This window comes from Hevea brasiliensis, chromosome 12, assembly GCF_030052815.1.
Source record: "Hevea brasiliensis isolate MT/VB/25A 57/8 chromosome 12, ASM3005281v1, whole genome shotgun sequence".
Classification (NCBI taxonomy): domain Eukaryota; kingdom Viridiplantae; phylum Streptophyta; class Magnoliopsida; order Malpighiales; family Euphorbiaceae; genus Hevea; species Hevea brasiliensis.
This window is the reverse complement of record NC_079504.1, coordinates 9,820,522-9,840,956: the sequence shown is the minus strand read 5'-3', so window position 1 is coordinate 9,840,956 and position 20,435 is coordinate 9,820,522. Positions and strand designations below refer to the sequence as shown.

Genomic DNA, 20,435 nt, shown 5'->3' with positions numbered 1-20,435 from the left:
AGTAAGTCAAACAGCTTGCACAAGTTAGGGTCCAAAAACTGGCCGAACCTAAAATGACCTAAAGTGACCTAAAATGACCAATTTTGGTGCAATTTGACCAGCAATAGTAAAATGACCATAACTTGGCCTACATAACTCAGAATGACCTGAAATTTTGCCCCGCGTTCCATAAGACATAGATCTACAAGTTTGTAGTTTTGACCAAAATCCGAAAACCAAGGAAACTAGGTCGTCCGGCTAGGTCAAACTAGTATCCCGGAATCTAGCAAATCGCAAGAAAATGCAGTATACACGAAAATGAATTTGGTAACATGTACCAACCCTAAAAGACTATTGAATGTGACATATTAATGACATTAAAACCTAAATTACCTAGAATGTACCAAGGGTCGACATAGTAGGTTGACTAAGCGAATAAATGAATTCCGTGAATTAATTATCAAGCATTATCGTTAGAGACAGTTTAAATGAGTACTAAAACACTTTAAATTGTGTTTCTCAGTTAGCAAAGACTCAGGGAGGGGAAGGAAACATTGAGTCAGAGCCAAGAGACAGTTATCAGAGGTTTGTGCATAATAAGTATTTCTTCTGAATTTTTCAATTGAAATAAATTATGATTATTTCTATATTGTTATTTTAAATTGTGTTTGTACACAATAAGTATTTCTTTTGAATTTTTCAATTGAAATAAATTACGATTATTTATATGTTATTGTTTTAAATTATGTTTGTGCACAATAAGTATTTCTTTTGAATTTCTCAATTGAAATAAATTACGACTATTTATATGTTATTGTTTTAAATTGTGTTTGTGCACAACTAGTTTTCAACTGATTTTACTCTGAATAATATTTCATATGATTAATTGTATGTTATTGTTTTAAATTGTGTTTGTGCACAATAAGTATTTCTTTTGAATTTTTCAATTGAAATAAATTACGATTATTTATATGTTATTGTTTTAAATTGTGTTTGTGCACAATAATTTTGACTTCTCATTTTCTACTTAAAAATTTAATTCAACATTATAGTTTTAAATTGTGTCCGTGCACAATACTTTTATATTCACTACTTTTACTAGCAAATTTATGTGGAGAAATGAGTTATGAATAAGTTTTGATTGCTTTGGTTTTGGGAATATTATTTGGAAATTATTGTGTTGCCAACTTTACAAATGGAAATACTGAGATAAAATGTGATTTATGGTTTGTATGAAATATTGTGATTTGAAATTGTTTTGATTCACACTTGGCATGACACTGTTACCATGTTCCTCCTCCATTTATGGGATGAGTGTGATATATTCCTCCCTCTTTGACTTATCAGTCTGGGGTGAGTGTGATTATGTTCCTCCCTCTTTCACTTGTCAGTCTGAGGTGAGTGTGGATGAGTACTCATTATTCAGCTAGCTTCCTCCCTCATTGATTTCGATTATTGGGGTGAGTATATCTTGTCGTGGTGTACAACACGGCATGTGTGAAAAAAATTGTGTCATGGCCTAAATTGTGTTATCAATTGGCAAAACTGTATTCTTCAGTTATTTGATCGAATTGTATTATTGATTTGCAAAACGGCATTCTTCAGTTATTTGATCGAATTGTGTTATTGATTTGCAAAACGGTATTATTCAGTTATTTGATCAAATGGTATTATTGATTGGCAAAACTGTATTATTCAGTTATTTGATCAAATTGTGTTATTGATTGGCAAGCGTATTTACTCAGTTATTTGATCAAATTTGTATTATATGAACTTTGTAAATTTTGTGAATTATTTGATTTGTGAATTGTCAATAAAAGATTTATATATCGCATTTCAAATTGTTATTGTGCACCACTGAGTAAATTTTACTCAGCGATAGCTTTCATTCTTTATCACAGTGAAACGACAGTGAGCGATGAGACTAGGCTGCTAGTACTACACTGAAAGATCATCGGGTATATTGAGTATACCATAGTTTGCATTTTGTATTGTAATGTATATTCACTGTATGTATATAGTGTTCTTGGTTTTGAGCAATTGTAAATTAAAATTGTACATTAAAGTTGTAAAATAAATTATGAGTTATTTGGACTTGTAAAAATTGTATTATATTTCTTGTATCTCAGTCTTTAAAAAATTATTGTGTATTTGTGTTGAATTATGCTAGAGTTTGAGATTGAGGAAAATATTGAAGTGTTTTTTACAGGTTTTTGAATAACTGTTTTATCCAAATTACGGAGGGCACTCTGCCAAAATTTTTTTACAGAAATTACTAATAGTCTAAATGTGATAGTTAATTCACCTCAGTTCAAAAAGGTTTTTAACACCTGTAAATAGTGCTCACCACTGTAAAAGAAGTAAGAAAAGTTTTTGAAAATCCCTTGTAGTGTATTTAATGGGTTATCAGTAGGCGAAGTTGGTAATTCATTAGGTATACTATGGGATCATGTTATGCCTTACAGAGGGGTAGGGTGTGGCAATCCAAGTACCCATACCTGAAAAAGAACCCCCAAAGAAGAAGCAACAAGCCAAACTTGTTGATCCCACTCACCTTAGGAGAAGTGGCAGAATTCTTAGCAACAAAGAAAAATCTTGAGATTTTTTTTTAAATATGCTTTATGACTTTCAAAGTTGTGTCTTTTTGAAAATAGGAGAGAGCCTATCCTTTTGTTGATGTCAAAAAGGGGAAGAAATCTGGAGAAGATAAGAAAATTTTTAACTGACAGAATGTTTTTAGTTAACTGGGTACATTTTTAGTTAACTAATTTTGTTCAGTGGTTATATGGTTCACATTCTGATGTAGATATTTTGGACTTATTTTGGAAAGTTATTGAAGATATGATGATGATCCTTTATGATTGACTTATGGTTGATATATCTTATGTATGATGATTGAATTGATCTTGGATGAATTAATCTTGGAAATTGCTTAACATGTTATTATCTTCAAGATGCTTTGAATATCAGACTTAGGGGGAGCTATTTCATAGCTTCTCAACATTCTTAATGATTATGTGCATACATATAGGGGGAGCTTGTCTAAAAGCAAGTTCTTGCATACATGACATATGTAGATAGTTATACAATTGAATTTTTATGATCTTCATAGATTCATTAAGTTTTGACATCATCAAAAAGGGGGAGATTGTAGGCCCTGTAAGCTAAAATGAGCTTGATTTTGATGATAACAAAACTTAATGAAATATACATTAACCTTTTGTGCATAAGTATTTGAAGTAATTTTATAGGTCATGATATGCAAAGACATTGATGGAAGGACTATTCTATTGACATGGCTGATATAAAAGGAGTTTATCATCTTGTATAACACAAGACGAATCAAAGTCCATGAAGAAATAGGATAGAAGTTAAGTTCTTAGGTTCATTGTACAAGATTGGAGAATTTATGCCATTTGAGACCTAAAATCAATTTTGTTTTTAGATTCAAGGGTTTAGAAAGTGTTTTTATATCATTCCTAAGATTTTTGAATGGTCAAAATAATTTTTACAACCTTTCTTCAAAAACTCAAAATTTCAATTTTTAAGTCAGGCAGTAGTGAAATTAGTTAACCCATTGCAAAAATTAGTTAACTAGTTTTGATGTCTAAAATTCTCTATCTTACAAAACTAGTTAACCGGTGAAAATTTTAGTTAACTATTTTTATGACCTGACCTGACTCAACTCTGCTGCACGACTTTCTAAGCAATAATGGCTAGTTTTTTGAAAATTAAAGAGCCGTTGGACACACTCTCCAGCAGACGTTTTTTGCAATGAAAAGCACCTATAAAAGGCATCATTTACTACAATTCTAACTAATGAAAGTGTTCTTATTCATAGTGAATTTATTGTGGTTTTTAAAGCTTTCATTCAATTACTCTTGAGCTTGAGTAGCAAATCTTCTCTCTCAATCTTCTAGCATTAAATTCTGTATTTGAGAGTTATTGAGAGTGATTTCTTCTACACCAAAACCTATTTAAGGTTGTGTAAGTGTGAGGACACACTTGTGGAAGGTTTTCAAGCACCTTGTGAAGCTTGTGGGAGGTTTTCAAGCACCTTGTGAAACTTGTGGTCTTTTGTGGGAAGCAAAGACGTCGTAAAGGTCCTCAAGCACCTGGGAAGCTTGTTGATATTGTAAAGGCTTTGAATCTTGCCTATTGAAAATATCAAATAGTGGAGTGACTATCAAAGTGGGACTTTGGGAAGAGTGGATGTAGGCCAAGAGAGCTGAACCACTATAAACATTGTGTTTGATTCTCTTCTTCCCTTAACTCTTTAATTTTCAGCACTTTGATTTTCTGATTATATATTGAATGTGTTGAGAATTTGTTTTATTAAGCTAATATTGCAAACTCTGAATTATATGTGAGAAAATACACTTGATATCAAGTAATTATTTTGTGTATGAGCTAGTATTTGTGCATAACTTGATTGATTACTTAAATTACATCTTAGGAACAGAGTTATACACATACATAGAAGTGCAAAGCCTCAATTTTTCATTAAGTCTTGAGCAAGGACTGAAAAATTATCTAAAGTGTCCAATTCACCCCTCTCTTGGTCACTTTCTTTGGGATAACACTATTCTTAAGTTGTTAAGAATATGAGTGACAGTATTTCTAGTACAAAGTATCATAAATAGGTTCACAATCAAGGATACTTCACAATAAGTACATGACTTATCCAGAAAGATTGTATTCATGTTTGTTCCCAAGTTATTTATATGAGATATAAATAAGATGGAATTGTGAGTCTCATGCCATATGAAAAACATGATAGGCACTTATAAATGATAAGTAGGTTGAACCAGTGACACTTATGACAAGCACATGGAGTTTACTCCTATCAATGTATTGTCATAAATCATATCAGTGCATATAATCTTTAGACCTGAGATAGCACAATTATCTTGTATATAGGTGGTTTGAGTTTGATACTGCTTTTATACTTGCACTGTGTATGGGTATATGGGCATGTGTTGGCTCCTACTAGTTATATATGGAGGTAGGTGTTGATCAAGATGGAATATGTTCCTTTAAGTAAATAGGGATAAAATCCTATGTTCATTTAATTGTTCTTGATGTTTCAAGTTCCTGGCTAGGATAGATAGATTTAATCAGAAAAGGGTTTCTTATGAGAAAATTTTTTTAATCAAGAACTGAAATTAAAAGATAACATAATATTCATAACAAATGGGGTTTGACATAAACCATGACTCTAGCTCGAATTGAGATTTTGTAACAGAGAGATTCTAGTGCATGGTAACATATGATTATAGGTTCATTTAAGGTAAACCTTATTACTGATTGGGTGGCTATGGCATGCTATGCTAGGTGTTAACCATAATCTATGAGATTCATAAAATGATTTAGAGAAATCATTTATGGTAAGAAAGAGTTCTGATGATATTAAGAGTTGATATTATGTCTCATTGCCAATTAGTGATGAGCCTAGTAAGTCACACACATACACAAGTAATCACCAAATTAAATAGGTTTGGTTTGCAATTAGATTGCGAAGTACCTAGCATGACTTGAAACCAAATCTAGGTTATTGAATGTATAGTATAAGTTAAATTTATATTTAAAGTGTTTAAATATAAATTTAATTAATGAGAAATTAATTAATAGAGATTAATTAATTAATTTATATTTGATATAAATTGATTAGAAGAAGAGAAATAATTATTTTGGGTTGAGAACTTAAAATTAAGACACAGGGGCATTTTGGTCATTTCACAGGGTGACATGTGGCACCATGAGATGGTGACACATGGCATTATACATAAGCTTGCTAAATATCTTTTAATCATGTAAGATGATTAAAATTAAGATTAAATATAGGTTTGACACTTGGCACAATGTGATTGGGTCAATTAAACCTAGAGCCAATCAGAAGGTGACATGTGGCAAGGGTTTTAAGTGGTGACCTAGCTATATAAGTGTTGTTATGAAAAGAAAAAATATAACCAGCTGCTGCCTCCCTTTGTGCCGCCACCCTTGAGGCTCCCATTCTCTCTTCTTCTTCATCTCTCATCAATTCCAAGAGATTAGTAAATAATCTCTTGAATTAAAAATACTAGAAATTGTTTCTAGTGTCCTGTTTACATCTTTAATCTCTTAAAAGGCAAAAATTGATTTTCTAATTAATAGAAAAAGCTTTAGAAACTATTCAAGGGCTGTCATAGGTGATCTTGGTGTAGACAAGCTAGAGGGACAACATCTGGTGTCCTAAAAATGCATCCAAAGGTACCAAACACACTGCAGTGCATCAAGAGGTTAGTGCACTTGTTCTTGATCTAATATAGGATTCTAAAATTAATCTGATTAATTCTAAAATCTTAAATGGCAAATACAGATCCAAAAATATATTAAAAGAGTTTTAATATATTGTTTATCATCGAAATTAAATAGATTAAAATAAATCTTGCATGATGCATATGACCGTAGGTGAAAATTTTTGAATTCAATGATATAAACTTGTGTTTTTTCACGCTTCTGCTCCTTCAAAATCCTAGGATGGGTGACCTCCTGGGAAGTTGTCCATTCCACCTATAAGAAAAAACTGTGAGGCTTATGGCCAAAGCGAACAATTCTTCTAGTGGTTGGAGCTCGATCGTTATAATTGGTATCAGAGCCGCTCGCGTGTCCTCTTGGGCGATGGTGGGGCAAATCTCAGTGAGGACGCTGAGTCCCGAAAGGGGGGGAGAAAGGTCCCTTAGGCAAATTCCACATCGGCAAAGCACGAAGATGGTCTTAGGTTCAAAAAGTAGTGATATATAAAATTAGAGAACTAATCACTAGAGGCGCCTTTTGGTGGAATGGCCTGGAGAGTTGGAAGAACTCCAGGGTTAAGTGTGCTCATTTAAGAGAAATCCTAGGGTGGGTGACCTCCTGGGAAGTTCTTCATTCCACTTATGGGACAAAACTGTGAGGCTTATGGCCAAAGTGGATAATTCCTCTAGTTGTTGGTTCCCTCATTTTATATATCATTACTTTTTGAACCCAAAACCATCTCCGTGCTTTGCCGATGTGGGGTTTGCCTAAGGGACCTTTCTCCCCCCTTTTCGAGACTCAGCATCCCCACTGAGGTTTGCCCCACCATCACCCAAGAGGACATGTGAGCAGCTCTGACACCAATTGTAACGATCGGGCTCCAACCACTAGAGGAATTGTCCACTTTGGCCATAAGCCTCACGGTTTTGTCCCATAGGTGGAATGGAGAACTTTCCAAGAGGTCACTCATCCTAAGATTTCTCTTAAGTGAGTATGCTTAACCCTGGAGTTTTTCCAACTCTCCAGGCCATTCCACCAAAAGGCGCCTCTAGTGATTAGTTCCCTCATTTTATATATAATTACTTTTTGAACCCAATACCATCTCCGTGCTTTACCGATGTAGGATTTGCCTATGGGACATGGCCTGGAGAGTTGGAAGAACTCCAGGGTTAAGCGTGCTCGCTTGAGAGAAATCCTAGAATGGGTGACCTCCTAGGAAGTTCTCCATTCCACCTATGGGACAAAACTGTGAGGCTTATGGCCAAAGCGGACAATTCCTCTAGTGGTTGGAGCCCGATCATTACAGAAATCTTGTGATCACATAAAACTCCCATAGCATGTCTCCACTTTAACCATCCGGCTTTAATGCTATGACTAACATCCTCCTCACATCCTCCATCTACTTGAAGGACTGAGCTGAGATATTTAAAGTAATTACTTTGGGACAGTACCACTCTATCCAAACTAACTCCTTCCCTATCACCAGTTTAGCCTTCACTGAACTTGCAATATAAGTATTCTGTCTTCGTTCTACTTAACTTAAAGCACTTTAACTCTAGAGTACTTCTCCAAAACTCTAACTTTCTATTGACTCATTCTCGCGTCTCATCTATCAGAACAATATCATCCGCAAATATCATGCACCAAGGAATACTCTATTGTATATATTTCGTCAATTCATCTAAAACTAATGTAAAATGGTAGGGGCTTATAGCTGATCCTTGGTGTAATCCAATTGAGATCTGAAAATCTCTTGTGTCCCCTCCCATTGTGTGCACAATAGTAGTTGCTCCTTCATACATATCTTTCAACCCTTGTTTATACCTAATAGATACCATCTTTTGTTCTAACATACTCCATAAGACATCTCTTGGAATACTATCATAAGCCTTCTCCAAATCAATAAAAACCATGTGTAGATCTTTCTTCACATCTCTATCTTTCTCCATCAAGCTTCTAATGAGAAAGATTGCTTCCATAGTTGAACGATCGGGCATGAAGCCAAATTGATTGAGAGAGATAGAAGTATCATGACATAGTCGATGCTCCATAACTCTCTCCCACAACTTTATAGTATGGCTCATGAGTTTAATTCTCCTATAGTTTGAGCAATTTTGTATGTCTCCCTTATTTTGAAAAATAAGTACTAAAATACTTCTCCTCCATTCATCAAGCATTTTCTTTGAGTTTAGAATCTTATTAAATAATTTAGTTAACAATGTCACTTCCATATCTCCCAAACACTTCCACACTTCAATTGGTATTCTATCGGGTCCACAGGCTTTACCCACTTTCATTCTCTTAAGTGCTTCCTTTACTTTTAAAGATCTAATTCTTCTAGTATAATTCACATTTTTTTCTATTGTTCTATAGTCTATATTCACGCTATTACCATTTTGACTATTATTAAAGAGATTATTAAAATAATTTCTCTATCTTTCTTTAATATCCTCATATTTCACCAACACTTTTCCTTCTTTATCCTTAATGCACCTAACTTGATTGAGATCTTGACATTTCCTTCCTCTCCTCCTTGCTAATTTATAAATATCTTTTTCCTCTTCTTTAGTTCTAAGTTTCTCATATAACTTTTAAAATGCCTGTGCTCTTGCTTGACTAACTGCCTTTTTTGCCTCTTTCTTTGCTATCTTGTACTGTTCATATGTCTTATTATTATCACATTTAGGTAATTTCTTATACCATTCCCTTTTTCTCTTCACTGCCTTTTGTACTTCCTCATTCCACTACCATCTCTCTTTTGAGGTTAGTCTATGTCTTTTAGACTTTTTAAGTACTTTTTCTAGCTACTTCTCTAATATTTGATGCCATCTGTATCCACATATTATTGGCCTCCATATCCATCTTCCATGCTTCGGACTCGAGAAGCTCATTTTTGAACTTCACTTGCTTTACTCCTTTGAACTCCCACCACTTTGTTCGAGCTACACTGTTTCTTCTAACCTTACTTGAATTGTTTCTAAACTTAACATCTAATACCACTAACCGATGTCAAGTTTACTCGGTATGCTTTGCATTAAATCATCTATATCTTTCTAAAACCTTTGTTTACTCTCACTATCTAGTCCTATTTGTGGGGTATAAGCACTAACTACATTTATTATTTCTCCTTCTAGTACTAGTTTTACTAGTATAATTCTATCTCCTACTCTTTTCACAGCTATTACAGCGTCCTTCAATGTCCTGTCTATGATTATGTCCACTCTGTTCCTGTTTCTCTCCTTTCCGATAAACCACAGTTTATACCCTGAATTAATCACTTCCTTGCTTTTCTCTCCTACCCATTTAGTCTCCTGAATGCAAGCAATATTTACTCTTCTTCTTTCCAAGGTATCCACAAGCTCCATTAATTTTCCCGTAAGTGATCCAACATTTCAAGTACCAACCCTGATCCTCCTCCTATCCTGTTCTTTCCTAATTGGTCTCCTTCTATGATATCTTCTATTGTTTTCTATGTCTATCTTGTGTTATGTTCTACTATATGTTCTACTATCTGTCTTATGGACTAACTTCTTTACCCACACTCATCCATGATGTGGGAACCCTTGCTCACTTAACACCACATCCGGGCACCTGCATAGCTCGTTGCTTTCGGTGAACGCCCTACACTCTTGCATATTTCTCACTACACTCGGGCTCCGATGTAGCGCGTCGTAAGTAGAGGACGCCCCAATGTTTATATCATTTGAATCTATATTATAAGGTGTGACGAAATTTTTACGCTGGTTGTCACCTACCCCAACCCTCTTCCTTTATCCAGGCTTGGGACCTGCTAAGCACAAACTACTTAGGCGGAGTTAGACTTTTGTATGTAAATTGTATTAAATTAAATGATAATGAGGTTTATTGAAAATGTGTTATATTGTGTTGATTGAGGTGAATTGTGTTGGAAATTATTGGAGTTGTGGTTGAAACACATATTGGGAGTATTTTTAACAAGTTTTGAAGAACTGTTTTCTCAAATTATACCAAGTACTCTGCCAAAATTTTTATAAAATTTTCAAAATGCCTAATTAATTAAAATTCTAACTTGTGACCTAAACTCTAATTAAAGACCTTTAATAATGATTCAACTTCACTTTACATCTTAAAATGAATTGAATTTGATTTAAAATCCCTTATAGTATATTTAATGGGTATCGGTAGGCGAAGTTCGTTAATTCATTAAATATACTACGGAATCATGTTATACCTCACGGAGGGGTAAAGTGTGACACTCACCCATCCTAGAGTTCCTTCCAGAGTAACTTCTGCTCCATCTTTCCTTACTTATCTGCTTTTGTTATGCCACTGAATTTTCAATTTTCTCAATTGTCATAACATTTAAGAAGTGCTCTAAAATTATTATTAATCAACTATAGAAACTTGTCATTTTTTATAGTTTTATGATCACTTCTTTGATTGGGGACTGAAGGAAGAGATTAGTAAATTGGCCTGTTAATACGAGAAGAGATTAGTAAATACTCTTCTTGTGTGGTCATCTACCTCGATTGCTTTCAAGAGAAATGTGGCATTTTTTTCCATGTTAACTCCTTGTTGCTTCCCTTTCGAGGTAAGTCTTGATGGCCTTCTGATGCAAAGTTCAACTGTGGCAGATTCAATCGCTTTCATAATTTCTGATGTTGTCATTGAATCAATTCCTTGTTGATATATTGAGTTTGTTAAATGCCTTGTGTTGTCGCATTATAGTTTAAGTGGATTAAATTTCTATTTAAATGTGATTCATGTTCTAGTGGGATTTTGTTAGCTTCTTAGTAATTGACATATTAATTTGTGATTCTCCTCATTGTAGCCCATTGTAGCAGTTCCTTCATTCATATGTGCTGATACATTTAACAAGTTCCTGCCTTTCTGTACTAGCTTTGAAAAATCCAAAATAATTGTACACTTCTTTGTGTTTTTCCTTTCCAAGGTGTCAATTTTCCTTGGTCAAGAACATAGCAGCAGTATAAAATCCCTCATGGATACTTACAATTATCTAAAGATTCATAATTAATTTCTTATTTTATTTTTTATTAAAAAAAATCATTAACCTTATGACTATATGACTATTATTTTTCTTATAGAAAATGTTATATAATTAATTTTAAAATATTATGTTCTTGAATATGTTTCTTTAATGAAAGACTTATAAAACAAGACTTCAAAATTTTTTTTTAATAATTATAAATTAATATATTTATCACATAAAGATAATTAATTAACTAATTTATCTGAAAAATTATATTATATTTTGATCAAATTAATTGAATATACATGTTAAATTTTAAATACAACTGTATTTCACCTATTTCAGAACTACTGTAAAAAATTAAATATAAACAGTCTCATAATAAGTTAAAATTATTTTGTAGTAAAGTTAATTTAAATTTAAAATAAATAGCATAATTTATAAATATTAATTTAAATTATATTTTTTAATAAAATTCAAACAAAAATCCTCTTTCCTTTTTTTCCGTAGTAATACTAATTAACCTAATTATTGTAAATAATTGAAATTAATTATATAGGCATATAGAAGTTTAAAAGTTTTTTAAATAATTTTATTTATCCCTTCCTATTCATATTTATAGATAAAGAAAAAATTCAATAATTTTATATAAACCTCTTTGTTAAAATTTTAATTTATAATCAAATTAATCAAATATAGAAAAAAAAAATTGATTAATGTTACAAATTATTATCAATTCAAAAGTCGCTCTTTCATATTATTATATATGTATATAATTAAAGTAAGTGTGATTCAATGTGTGTTTATTAAATGAATTAAATACTTAAAGAATAGAATATTTCTGACAATAATTTATTTATTTTTAAATATTGTGGAATTTTAATTTGCATTTATTTTTTTTTTATTTTCAATTCTTTTATTGATTCTATTATTTTAGTTTTAAATTAAGTTTGATCGACGCATATTTTTATATTTTAATATTTTAAATATTTTTAATGAGTAAAATAAATTGTTTTATATGACGTTCAAATGCCCATCAATGGGGAAGAAAGATAATATGTCAAGGAAACTAATTAAAAGGTTTTTTTTAGCTTTTTTTTTTTCTTCTTCTAAATGAGAATCACAAAATTGTGAGACAATCTACATGAACTTGAATGTTAGAAGTTTTAACCTTCTAAGCAGCACGGTTCTTGCCAAAATTAGTTATCATATTGACAGTATGAGATTATCAATGGACTCTTCACATCAAGAGTTTCAATTAGAGACCGATTAAATGAGTTTTAATTGTCTAAAGCTAGTGTTTTCATGGACTTTGTGTGTACATGTTCGGATTAGTTATATTTCATCAACTTTTATGATTGTAATTTTCACTTGCACACGTGAACTCGAAGTTGACATCGAAAGATTCTAATAGTACAGAAAATTATACATAAAATCGATGTATGTATAATTATTTTACTATGTAATTTTTTAAATAAAAAATTTTATTTGATACAACCATTACATCAAGCATACGTACTTCCCATTTCTTAGGAGCATAGAGAGAGAAATTTTCTTTTGTTTTTATTTCTTGTTTGATGAGAGAAGTAGTATGTTGTTTGCCAGCAAGCAACCTTCCCTTTGCTTGGTTCCGTGGGTTTTGTCCTCCTACTTATTTAGGTAGGGTTGTAAATAGTTTTTCTTTTGTTTTTTGATAGATCAGCGCTTCATGGTTGGGCTTTGGTTGGATCTGCTCTTGGAAGATTTGTTGCAGACTTGTGTACTGTAATTTGTGTTCAAATTGCAGTTGTTTGTTGAGGCTTGGCTTAGGGGTTCTATTTTGCTTGATTTCGGTCTTTAGGGGGACATTTTGGCGCAAAATCTTAGCTTCCTGATCTCATAGTGGCAACAAGCGATAGCAAGTCAGTTATGCCTTGCCTCCTCAAAGTCAGAGTTTGCTTCCTGATGGAGCTTCTTGAAATGACGACTATGATTGGAGTTCTTTTAGTCTCGATCGATTTCTTCGACTTTAGCAATCTATAGGTATGAGATCACCTATGTTTTTGCTTCCCTCAATTTTCACGTTGTTTCAAGAGTGATAAGCCCCTATGGTGCTGCGTCTAGTAGCTAAGACTCTAACGATATTGGTATGATGGTTCGAACTTGCTTCCTCATATTAGAGCTTTACATGGCTTAGGGCTAATGGTTCAAGATTGGGCCTAACTTTTGGGCTATGGGTGTTATAGTTGATTGTGAGGGATCATTCTTGTAATGCGGTAAAATTTTAAAAATTAAATAAAAATAATATAATTAAATAATTAATAAAATAATTTATAAATATAAAATTTATAAGTATTGAAATAAATAATTAAATTTTTAATTTTAAAATTTATAAATATAAAAATGATTATAAATAAATATATTAATTTATTTTTAAGATTTATGAATTAATTTATAATTTAAATTATAAATTAAGCCAAATACTCAATAATTATGCCAACAACCGATACAAATTTATGAATGCTAAGCATAGGAAGAGTTGTCTTGATGGATTCGATCTCTACTCTTGCTTTTTTGTGGAAATGATAAAAAAAGCTACTAAAAAAATCATATAAGTGCATGTGCTTTTTCCAATTAGCCCAAATAAAATATTAGAATAAATTGGCTGTTGGCATATTTGCTTACCTCAGTTATAACTCACTGAGTCTCCATCAATGACGTCAAGGACATTTTATAATCCTTTGTAAAAAAAAAAAAATCGACAACACACGAAAAGAAGAGTTTCCCTTTTTAAACCAGCGTGTACGACGGCGTACACATTGGAACGTGCTACTACCCTTACCCAAACATAACACATCCTACCTCAATCCACTCACCTTCCTTTTTTTTGCCACGTGTCACCGCGTTTTCCTCGCTGCTTCGACGGCGTTTACCTCTGTCTACTTTGTCCAAGCTCCAATGTTTCTCACTCTATGCTTTCAATCGTTATGACTCTTGCCCTTTTCTTCCAAATTCATAACACCTGCTTCTCCTGATTTTCCCGGTAAAGTTACTGAAAAAAGAGCAGTCACGTTTCTTCAAGTTTTTGTTTGACTCTTGTGAATTTAATCTTTTGGAGATTTAGATGGATTTAGGTCTCTATGCATCACTTGCCTCGATTTTTAACTCATAGCAAGAGGGGCGGCCCTATGGACCCTAAGAACCGTAGGATGCCGGGGCTGGATCGCCGAAATGCGGCGAAGAACATTGATTATGATGCGACGTCGGATTGCTCATCAATTTCTAGCACGGAACTCATGTCCAACATTTCGCCAAATGGGAGATTTAGAAGGATTATTGATTACTGGGAAAAAGGTGAGCTTCTGGGAAGGGGGTAGTTCGGATCGGTATATGAAGGAATCTCTAAGTAAGTGCTCAACCTCTGTTCTTCATTTTATTCCTTCAAATAGCTCTTTAATTATCATTTGCGAGCAGACTATTTTCATTTTTCATATGGCTGCAGCGTCTTCCAATCTGTTTTTAGGTTCTTGCACTTTGTGCAAAACTTGTCTTCAATTTTATAGATTTTGTGGTTAGGCAGCAATTGGTAGTACTAGTAACAAAAGCGGAGGAGGGGTGTCTATATATGTGTGTGTGTCTGTGTGACACTTTTTCTCCACTAATCATGCTTTGTTTATTATTTATTCCTGCAGTGATGGATTCTTTTTTGCTGTAAAAGAGGTTTCTTTGCTTGATCAAGGAAATGAAGGCAAGCAAAGTGTTTACCAACTTGAGCAGGTGAGATAGTCATACTTGAATGAAATAAATTCAAATCTGCAATTGTGATGAGTGGGATTTCTTTTGAAACCTGAAGGGGCTTATTATCAGAACTCTTTTTTTCTCATCACATTAGATGCTTGTGTTTTTCAGGAGATTGCTCTTTTAAGTCAGTTCGAACATGAAAACATAGTTCAGTATTACGGCACTGATAAGGTAACCTCTTGTTTTTCACATCGGTTATTTGCTTCTCTGTGCATCATTTTGAACATAACTGATAGAAGTGAAGACACTATCTCCTTTTATTAATTCTTTATTTTATAATTTATTTTATTTGTATGCATTAAAATTTATCCAAATTTGGATAACAATTCCCTGTATAAAATGTCTCTCTGTTCCAAATTTGTTGTGAATGAATTTATCAAATTGATTCTAGCTTTCAGATTTACCAATGTCACACAGCTACCTGTAACTAACTTCAAATAGTTGAAACTAAGCTGGACAAGAATAATTAATTGAATATAATCTCTATTAATTTAGTGACCTTGGAACTTGTGAAATGTGATGAATTTATCTACTTATAAGCATCCTGCATATTTCATCTCTGTATTTCATTTTGCTTAGTGGGAATAACTGTACTGGAAATGCTTTGTGTGTATGTATTTGGTCATTAATTTTGTTTCCTATGCTGATTTTTGCAGGATAACTCGAAACTATATATCTTTCTTGAGCTTGTAACTAAAGGCTCCCTTATGAATCTCTATCAGAGATACAATCTTCGAGATTCACAAGTTTCTGCATACACAAGGCAGATTTTGCATGGTTTGAAGTATCTTCATGCTCAAAATGTTGTTCATAGGTGAGATAAGTGATTGATTATTCTTTTTATCATGTATTTTACCCATGGTTTTAATAGTTGTGATTATCACACTAGATTTTGTATTTGGCCAAATACATTCCCAGACACCTAAACTATTTTATTTTTGTCTAATAGACATTGAAACTTTTTTTTTTTTGGGCCTGTCTCACACCTCAACTCAAAAAAACTTAACACTTAAATACAAATTTTCAATGTTACTGGAGTTTGAGAGACATGGGGCCAACGTGTAAAAGATTTTCCGAATGGCCAAAGATGCATGAAAAGAAGCCCACTTCAAAACTCTTGCAGGCGAAGCCACCACATCCACCACCACAATTCTTTTTCCATTAACACAAGCCACTCAAACTCTTCTTCTCCCAGCAGCTATCTGCTCTGCCCTTTTAAGCTCAGGCAATTTAATCACCTTCTTCCAACAATCCCTTTCATTATCATACTCACTCAAAGCTCCTTTCACTTCATCCACTACGTATGTCATCCCTTCATCCATCGTCGCCGCAGGTCTACTCCATCCCACAAGCATTCCCTTAGGCATATTCTCCCTCAGGTTTGCTTCAACATTATAAAACCAACAATCATTTACTGCATTGCCTTTAATGATAACCATGTAAAGCTTCCTTTTACACCCTACTGCCTCTATCGCTTCTCTACTGAATCTACCATCTTTTAGTGCTGCCATTTTTTCCCATCTCCAATTTTATTTCTTTTGTTTTGTGTCCCATTTTTCTATTGACCTAGCCATATCTCCGCTATAGTGCGACCCAACCCCACTTGTGAAGTAAACTGTGCTACGTCTCACCTGTATTTCAGCTCATGTTGCCCAATAGTTGTTTTTAGTAGAATTACCACCATTACGAAGGGCAGAATTGGAGAAGAAGGTTCAGGATTTTCGAAGGCACAGTCACGTTTCTTGCCATTAGTGGGGAACACTGGATAAGCTTGGGCGCCTTTGTTGCAGTTGAAGCGATGGGGTCTATCAGTGTCCATTTTTCCTTTTTTCTTTTTTTTTTTAGTTGTTTTGAGTATTGGGACATGGGAGAATAGTGCAAGATAAGAGATTTTAGTGTAAGGAAGAGAAAGAAAGGGGATGGAAAATTATGGATGTGAGTGTAGGGTAGAGAAATGCAGGTGTAGTGATGAACAGAGAGAATGGAAAATTTTCTTTAATTTAATAATAAAATAATAATTAGCATAAATTACACATCGGCAATTTTTTTATAAGGCTCACTGTCCTCTCCACGCGTGTATTTACGGAAGATGCTGACTGTACAAATTTATATTTAAGTGTTTTTTTTTTTTTTTTTTTGAGTTGAGGTGTGAGATAGGGAAAAAAAATGTTCAAGTGTTTATTAGGCAAAAACATAATAGTTCAGGTGTATGGGTATTTATTTGGCTTTTTATATTTTGATGGTTTTCCAAATATATGTTACTTGTATTTACCTCTTCATCGTTGATACCAATCATCTCAACTCAATCAGGCATTAATCCCTACTTAATTGGGGTCAACTGTAAGGATCTGCCCTTTTAATTCATTTTGTCTAGGGCAATGTGTTTAGAAATGTTTTGTGCTCTTTAAGTTTTTGTTCTCTATTTTACCCCATTTCATCCTAAGTTTGCACCTCTTCTTCATCCCTTTTGTGAAAGTCAAGGTACTTGACCTTCTGTAGTTGTGCGCTGATATCAATCATTTGTCCTGTAATTGTCACACTTCAAGAATTATTAGGTTTCTTTGATCATTTCTCGTGTAATAAGTCAATTTAGGTCTACCCTTTTTCTTTTTATTTTATCTAGTCTAGTATGACCACTTTGTTAAATTCTTTTTGGGAGGGGAGGGAGGTTGTTAAATTCTTCATATCTTTTTTGTCCTTTAATTTTTATCATACAGGGTTGGCTTGCTACACCACATTACAATTCAGTACTGGGCCCCTTTTGGTTATTTGTTTCTGCATTTTGTTTTGTTGGTTTTATGTGTGTTTAATGTAGTAATTTTGTGTACATTTTACAATACAGAAGTTTTGGCAGTTGACTAAAGCACTCTTGCATGCACACACCATGGGTTCACATATAACTAGCATATATGATACTGAAATCTCATTGCATTTTCTTATGGTACTTTAGGGATATCAAATGTGCAAATATATTGGTAGATGCTAATGGATCAGTGAAACTTGCAGATTTTGGATTGGCAAAGGTTTTTATCCAACTCTCAGATTTCTATCTCTCTGTATATGTTAAAGCCTTAAAGGTTCTGAAATGATGGCGAATTTGTTCTCTAACTTGTGTGCTATTCTCTTTTTCAGGCAACAAAATTAAATGATGTTAAATCTTGCAAGGGGACTGCATTTTGGATGGCACCTGAGGTATGTGTTTATGCATTTTAGTTTATAGATTAGACAAAATATACTTTCCATGGTAGTATACTTTTGTTTTTTACTCTGTATTTCTATTCCTTTAATGTTATCTGACATGCCTACCTGCAAGATTTGTCACTATTGCATAGTCTATCAAACTGTCGGGTTAAATCATGTTTAATATTTTCCATTAGTGTTTCTGGTTACTGAGCTTTGTATTGCAGGTTGTCAATAGGAGAAATCAGGGTTATGGGCTTCCAGCTGATGTGTGGAGCCTTGGATGCACTGTTTTGGAGATGTTAACCCGTCAGATCCCATATTCCCATTTAGAATGTGTATGTGCCACGTTTTTGCACTCCCTTCTTTTCATAGATATCATTATATGTTGATGGCAGCATAAAGGACTTGGATAATTGAGACTTCTACTTCTTTTTTTGGATATGCTTGTCTTGGCTAGTTAACGAGTTAATTCTACATTAAATTGGGCATTAAGTGCACAACAGCTAATTTCCTTTTCCACATGCAATTTTGTGATATGTGCCAGGACTCTTGTTTATGGCTTTTAACATCTACTCCCTTTTCTGTGATTCAACAGGTGCAGGCATTGTTTAGGATTGGCAGAGGTGTGCCACCGCCTGTTCCTGATTTTCTTTCACAAGATGCACGGGATTTTATTTTGCAATGCCTACAAGTTAATCCCAATGATCGTCCTACTGCTGCTCAGCTCTTAGACCATTCATTTGTAAGACGATCACTTTCCACGTCATTGTCAGGTTCTGCGTCACCTTATATTGGCCGAAAATCTTGGAAGCTCTCACCTATGACGACTGATAATTAGGTAAAACTTCATATTGCTTCCCTCTCCATTCCCCATAACAATGTCTTTCTATATGTGTAAAACTCAATTTCTACAGCTCCTCTACAAAAGGGGTTATTCACATAAAAAAGAGAAGGGCCTAAAATTTTATTCAAGTCACAATTTACTGCCCATACTTTAGTATTTGTTGCAATTATAGCGAAGCCACCTAAATATATTAAATCACATGTAAAATCAGTTATTTATATGGCTATTGTTCAAAGATGAAGTTGATGATGGTAAGCTAATAAATTTATCAATGTGTGTTTAAGTTATCCATTTAGTTGTTTACATGTACTTGATTGAATTTAGGTGGTTTGGGCAATAAGTATAGGATATAATTACCTATTTTTAAAGTTTGGGCTATTTTTTGAATTGTAAATTGAGGCCTGTTTTGTGATTACCGCAATGGATCCTTTGATGTGTTTGAAAATAGAAATATAAATGTCTTACTTGCCTGTGTTAACATTGTAATAGATCACATGATTGCTATTTATCAGAGGACATGATTGCTATTTATCAGAGGATATGTTACCATAGTAGAACTATTGACCTTTCCTAAACAGGATACTCGGCATCATTTTTAGTTAGTCTATGTTTCATAGGATCCAAATCTTCATACTGCATCTTAGCTTGATGTTGTCTGTCTCGTATAATTGTCTTTGTTATTTTGTCATTTTCATGAATTGATGGTTTTGCTCTTGAAAACAGTTCTGTCCACAGCAAAGCATGCAGGACTCATTTATCATGTTGCATATACAAGTGGGTCGACTTGTTCTTGGACGCTGTATTTTGCAGCCATTAATTTTTGGTTGCATAAAACTAAAAGCATGCGAGCTTGGTTTAAATTAATGAAGATCGAAATGACGTGCAGGATCTGGCCTTGTAACTTTACTATGATGATATCAGATTTTTTATTCATGGGTTCTGCTCTGAAAATTCAACTTTATAGCTCTGACGGTTCTTAAAGTAGCATTTAGTTATTTGTCTGCTGTGGAAAAGATAAATTGTTGTAAGAAATGGGGAGCAGACGCCATTGTGTGTATATATCCCATGATTGTAGCAAATGTCAGTGATAATTCAACTTTTAGTGTTTTTTTTTTTTTTTTCAAAAGTTTTGTACTACGAACGGCTTTTGTAAAATATGTTCCATATGAATGCATTGATTCTAAATTATTTCTTTGCTGGTGAATATTTGGTCTGAGCTTCCCCTTACCACCCGCATTTCGGAGTCTCCCACCAAGAACAAGGAACTTATCGGGAATTGATGAACCCTAGAATGGAGAGAGTAATTGGTCTGGTAATGGTGTGAGCTGCAGCTTGCGAAAAGCGGTACTTCCTAGATTTTTAACTTTTGAAGGAACATGATGAGGAGGTTTGTATCTTAAAATA

The 20,435-nt window shown here is 33.6% G+C and overlaps 2 protein-coding genes across 2 annotated transcripts in view; both read left to right on the top strand.

Annotated features, from left to right (window-relative positions):
• The window catches only part of LOC131171314 (mitogen-activated protein kinase kinase kinase 1-like), a 53,927-nt gene extending 33,692 nt beyond the window's left edge, over nucleotides 1-20,235 (top strand). Inside the window, exon 9 of the mRNA XM_058131033.1 lies at nucleotides 19,755-20,235. The gene's annotated coding sequence lies outside the window, so the exon portion shown is untranslated. The remainder of the gene's footprint in view (nucleotides 1-19,754) is intronic.
• On the top strand, nucleotides 14,114-20,235 carry LOC110647099 (mitogen-activated protein kinase kinase kinase 1). Its single transcript, XM_021800780.2, is given in 9 exon segments — nucleotides 14,114-14,609; nucleotides 14,896-14,980; nucleotides 15,113-15,175; nucleotides 15,661-15,818; nucleotides 17,955-18,027; nucleotides 18,137-18,196; nucleotides 18,412-18,522; nucleotides 18,783-19,025; nucleotides 19,755-20,235. Coding segments are annotated over 8 exon segments (1,059 nt in total). The 5' UTR covers nucleotides 14,114-14,343; the 3' UTR covers nucleotides 19,755-20,235.
• Nucleotides 20,236-20,435: the final 200 nt, after the last annotated feature.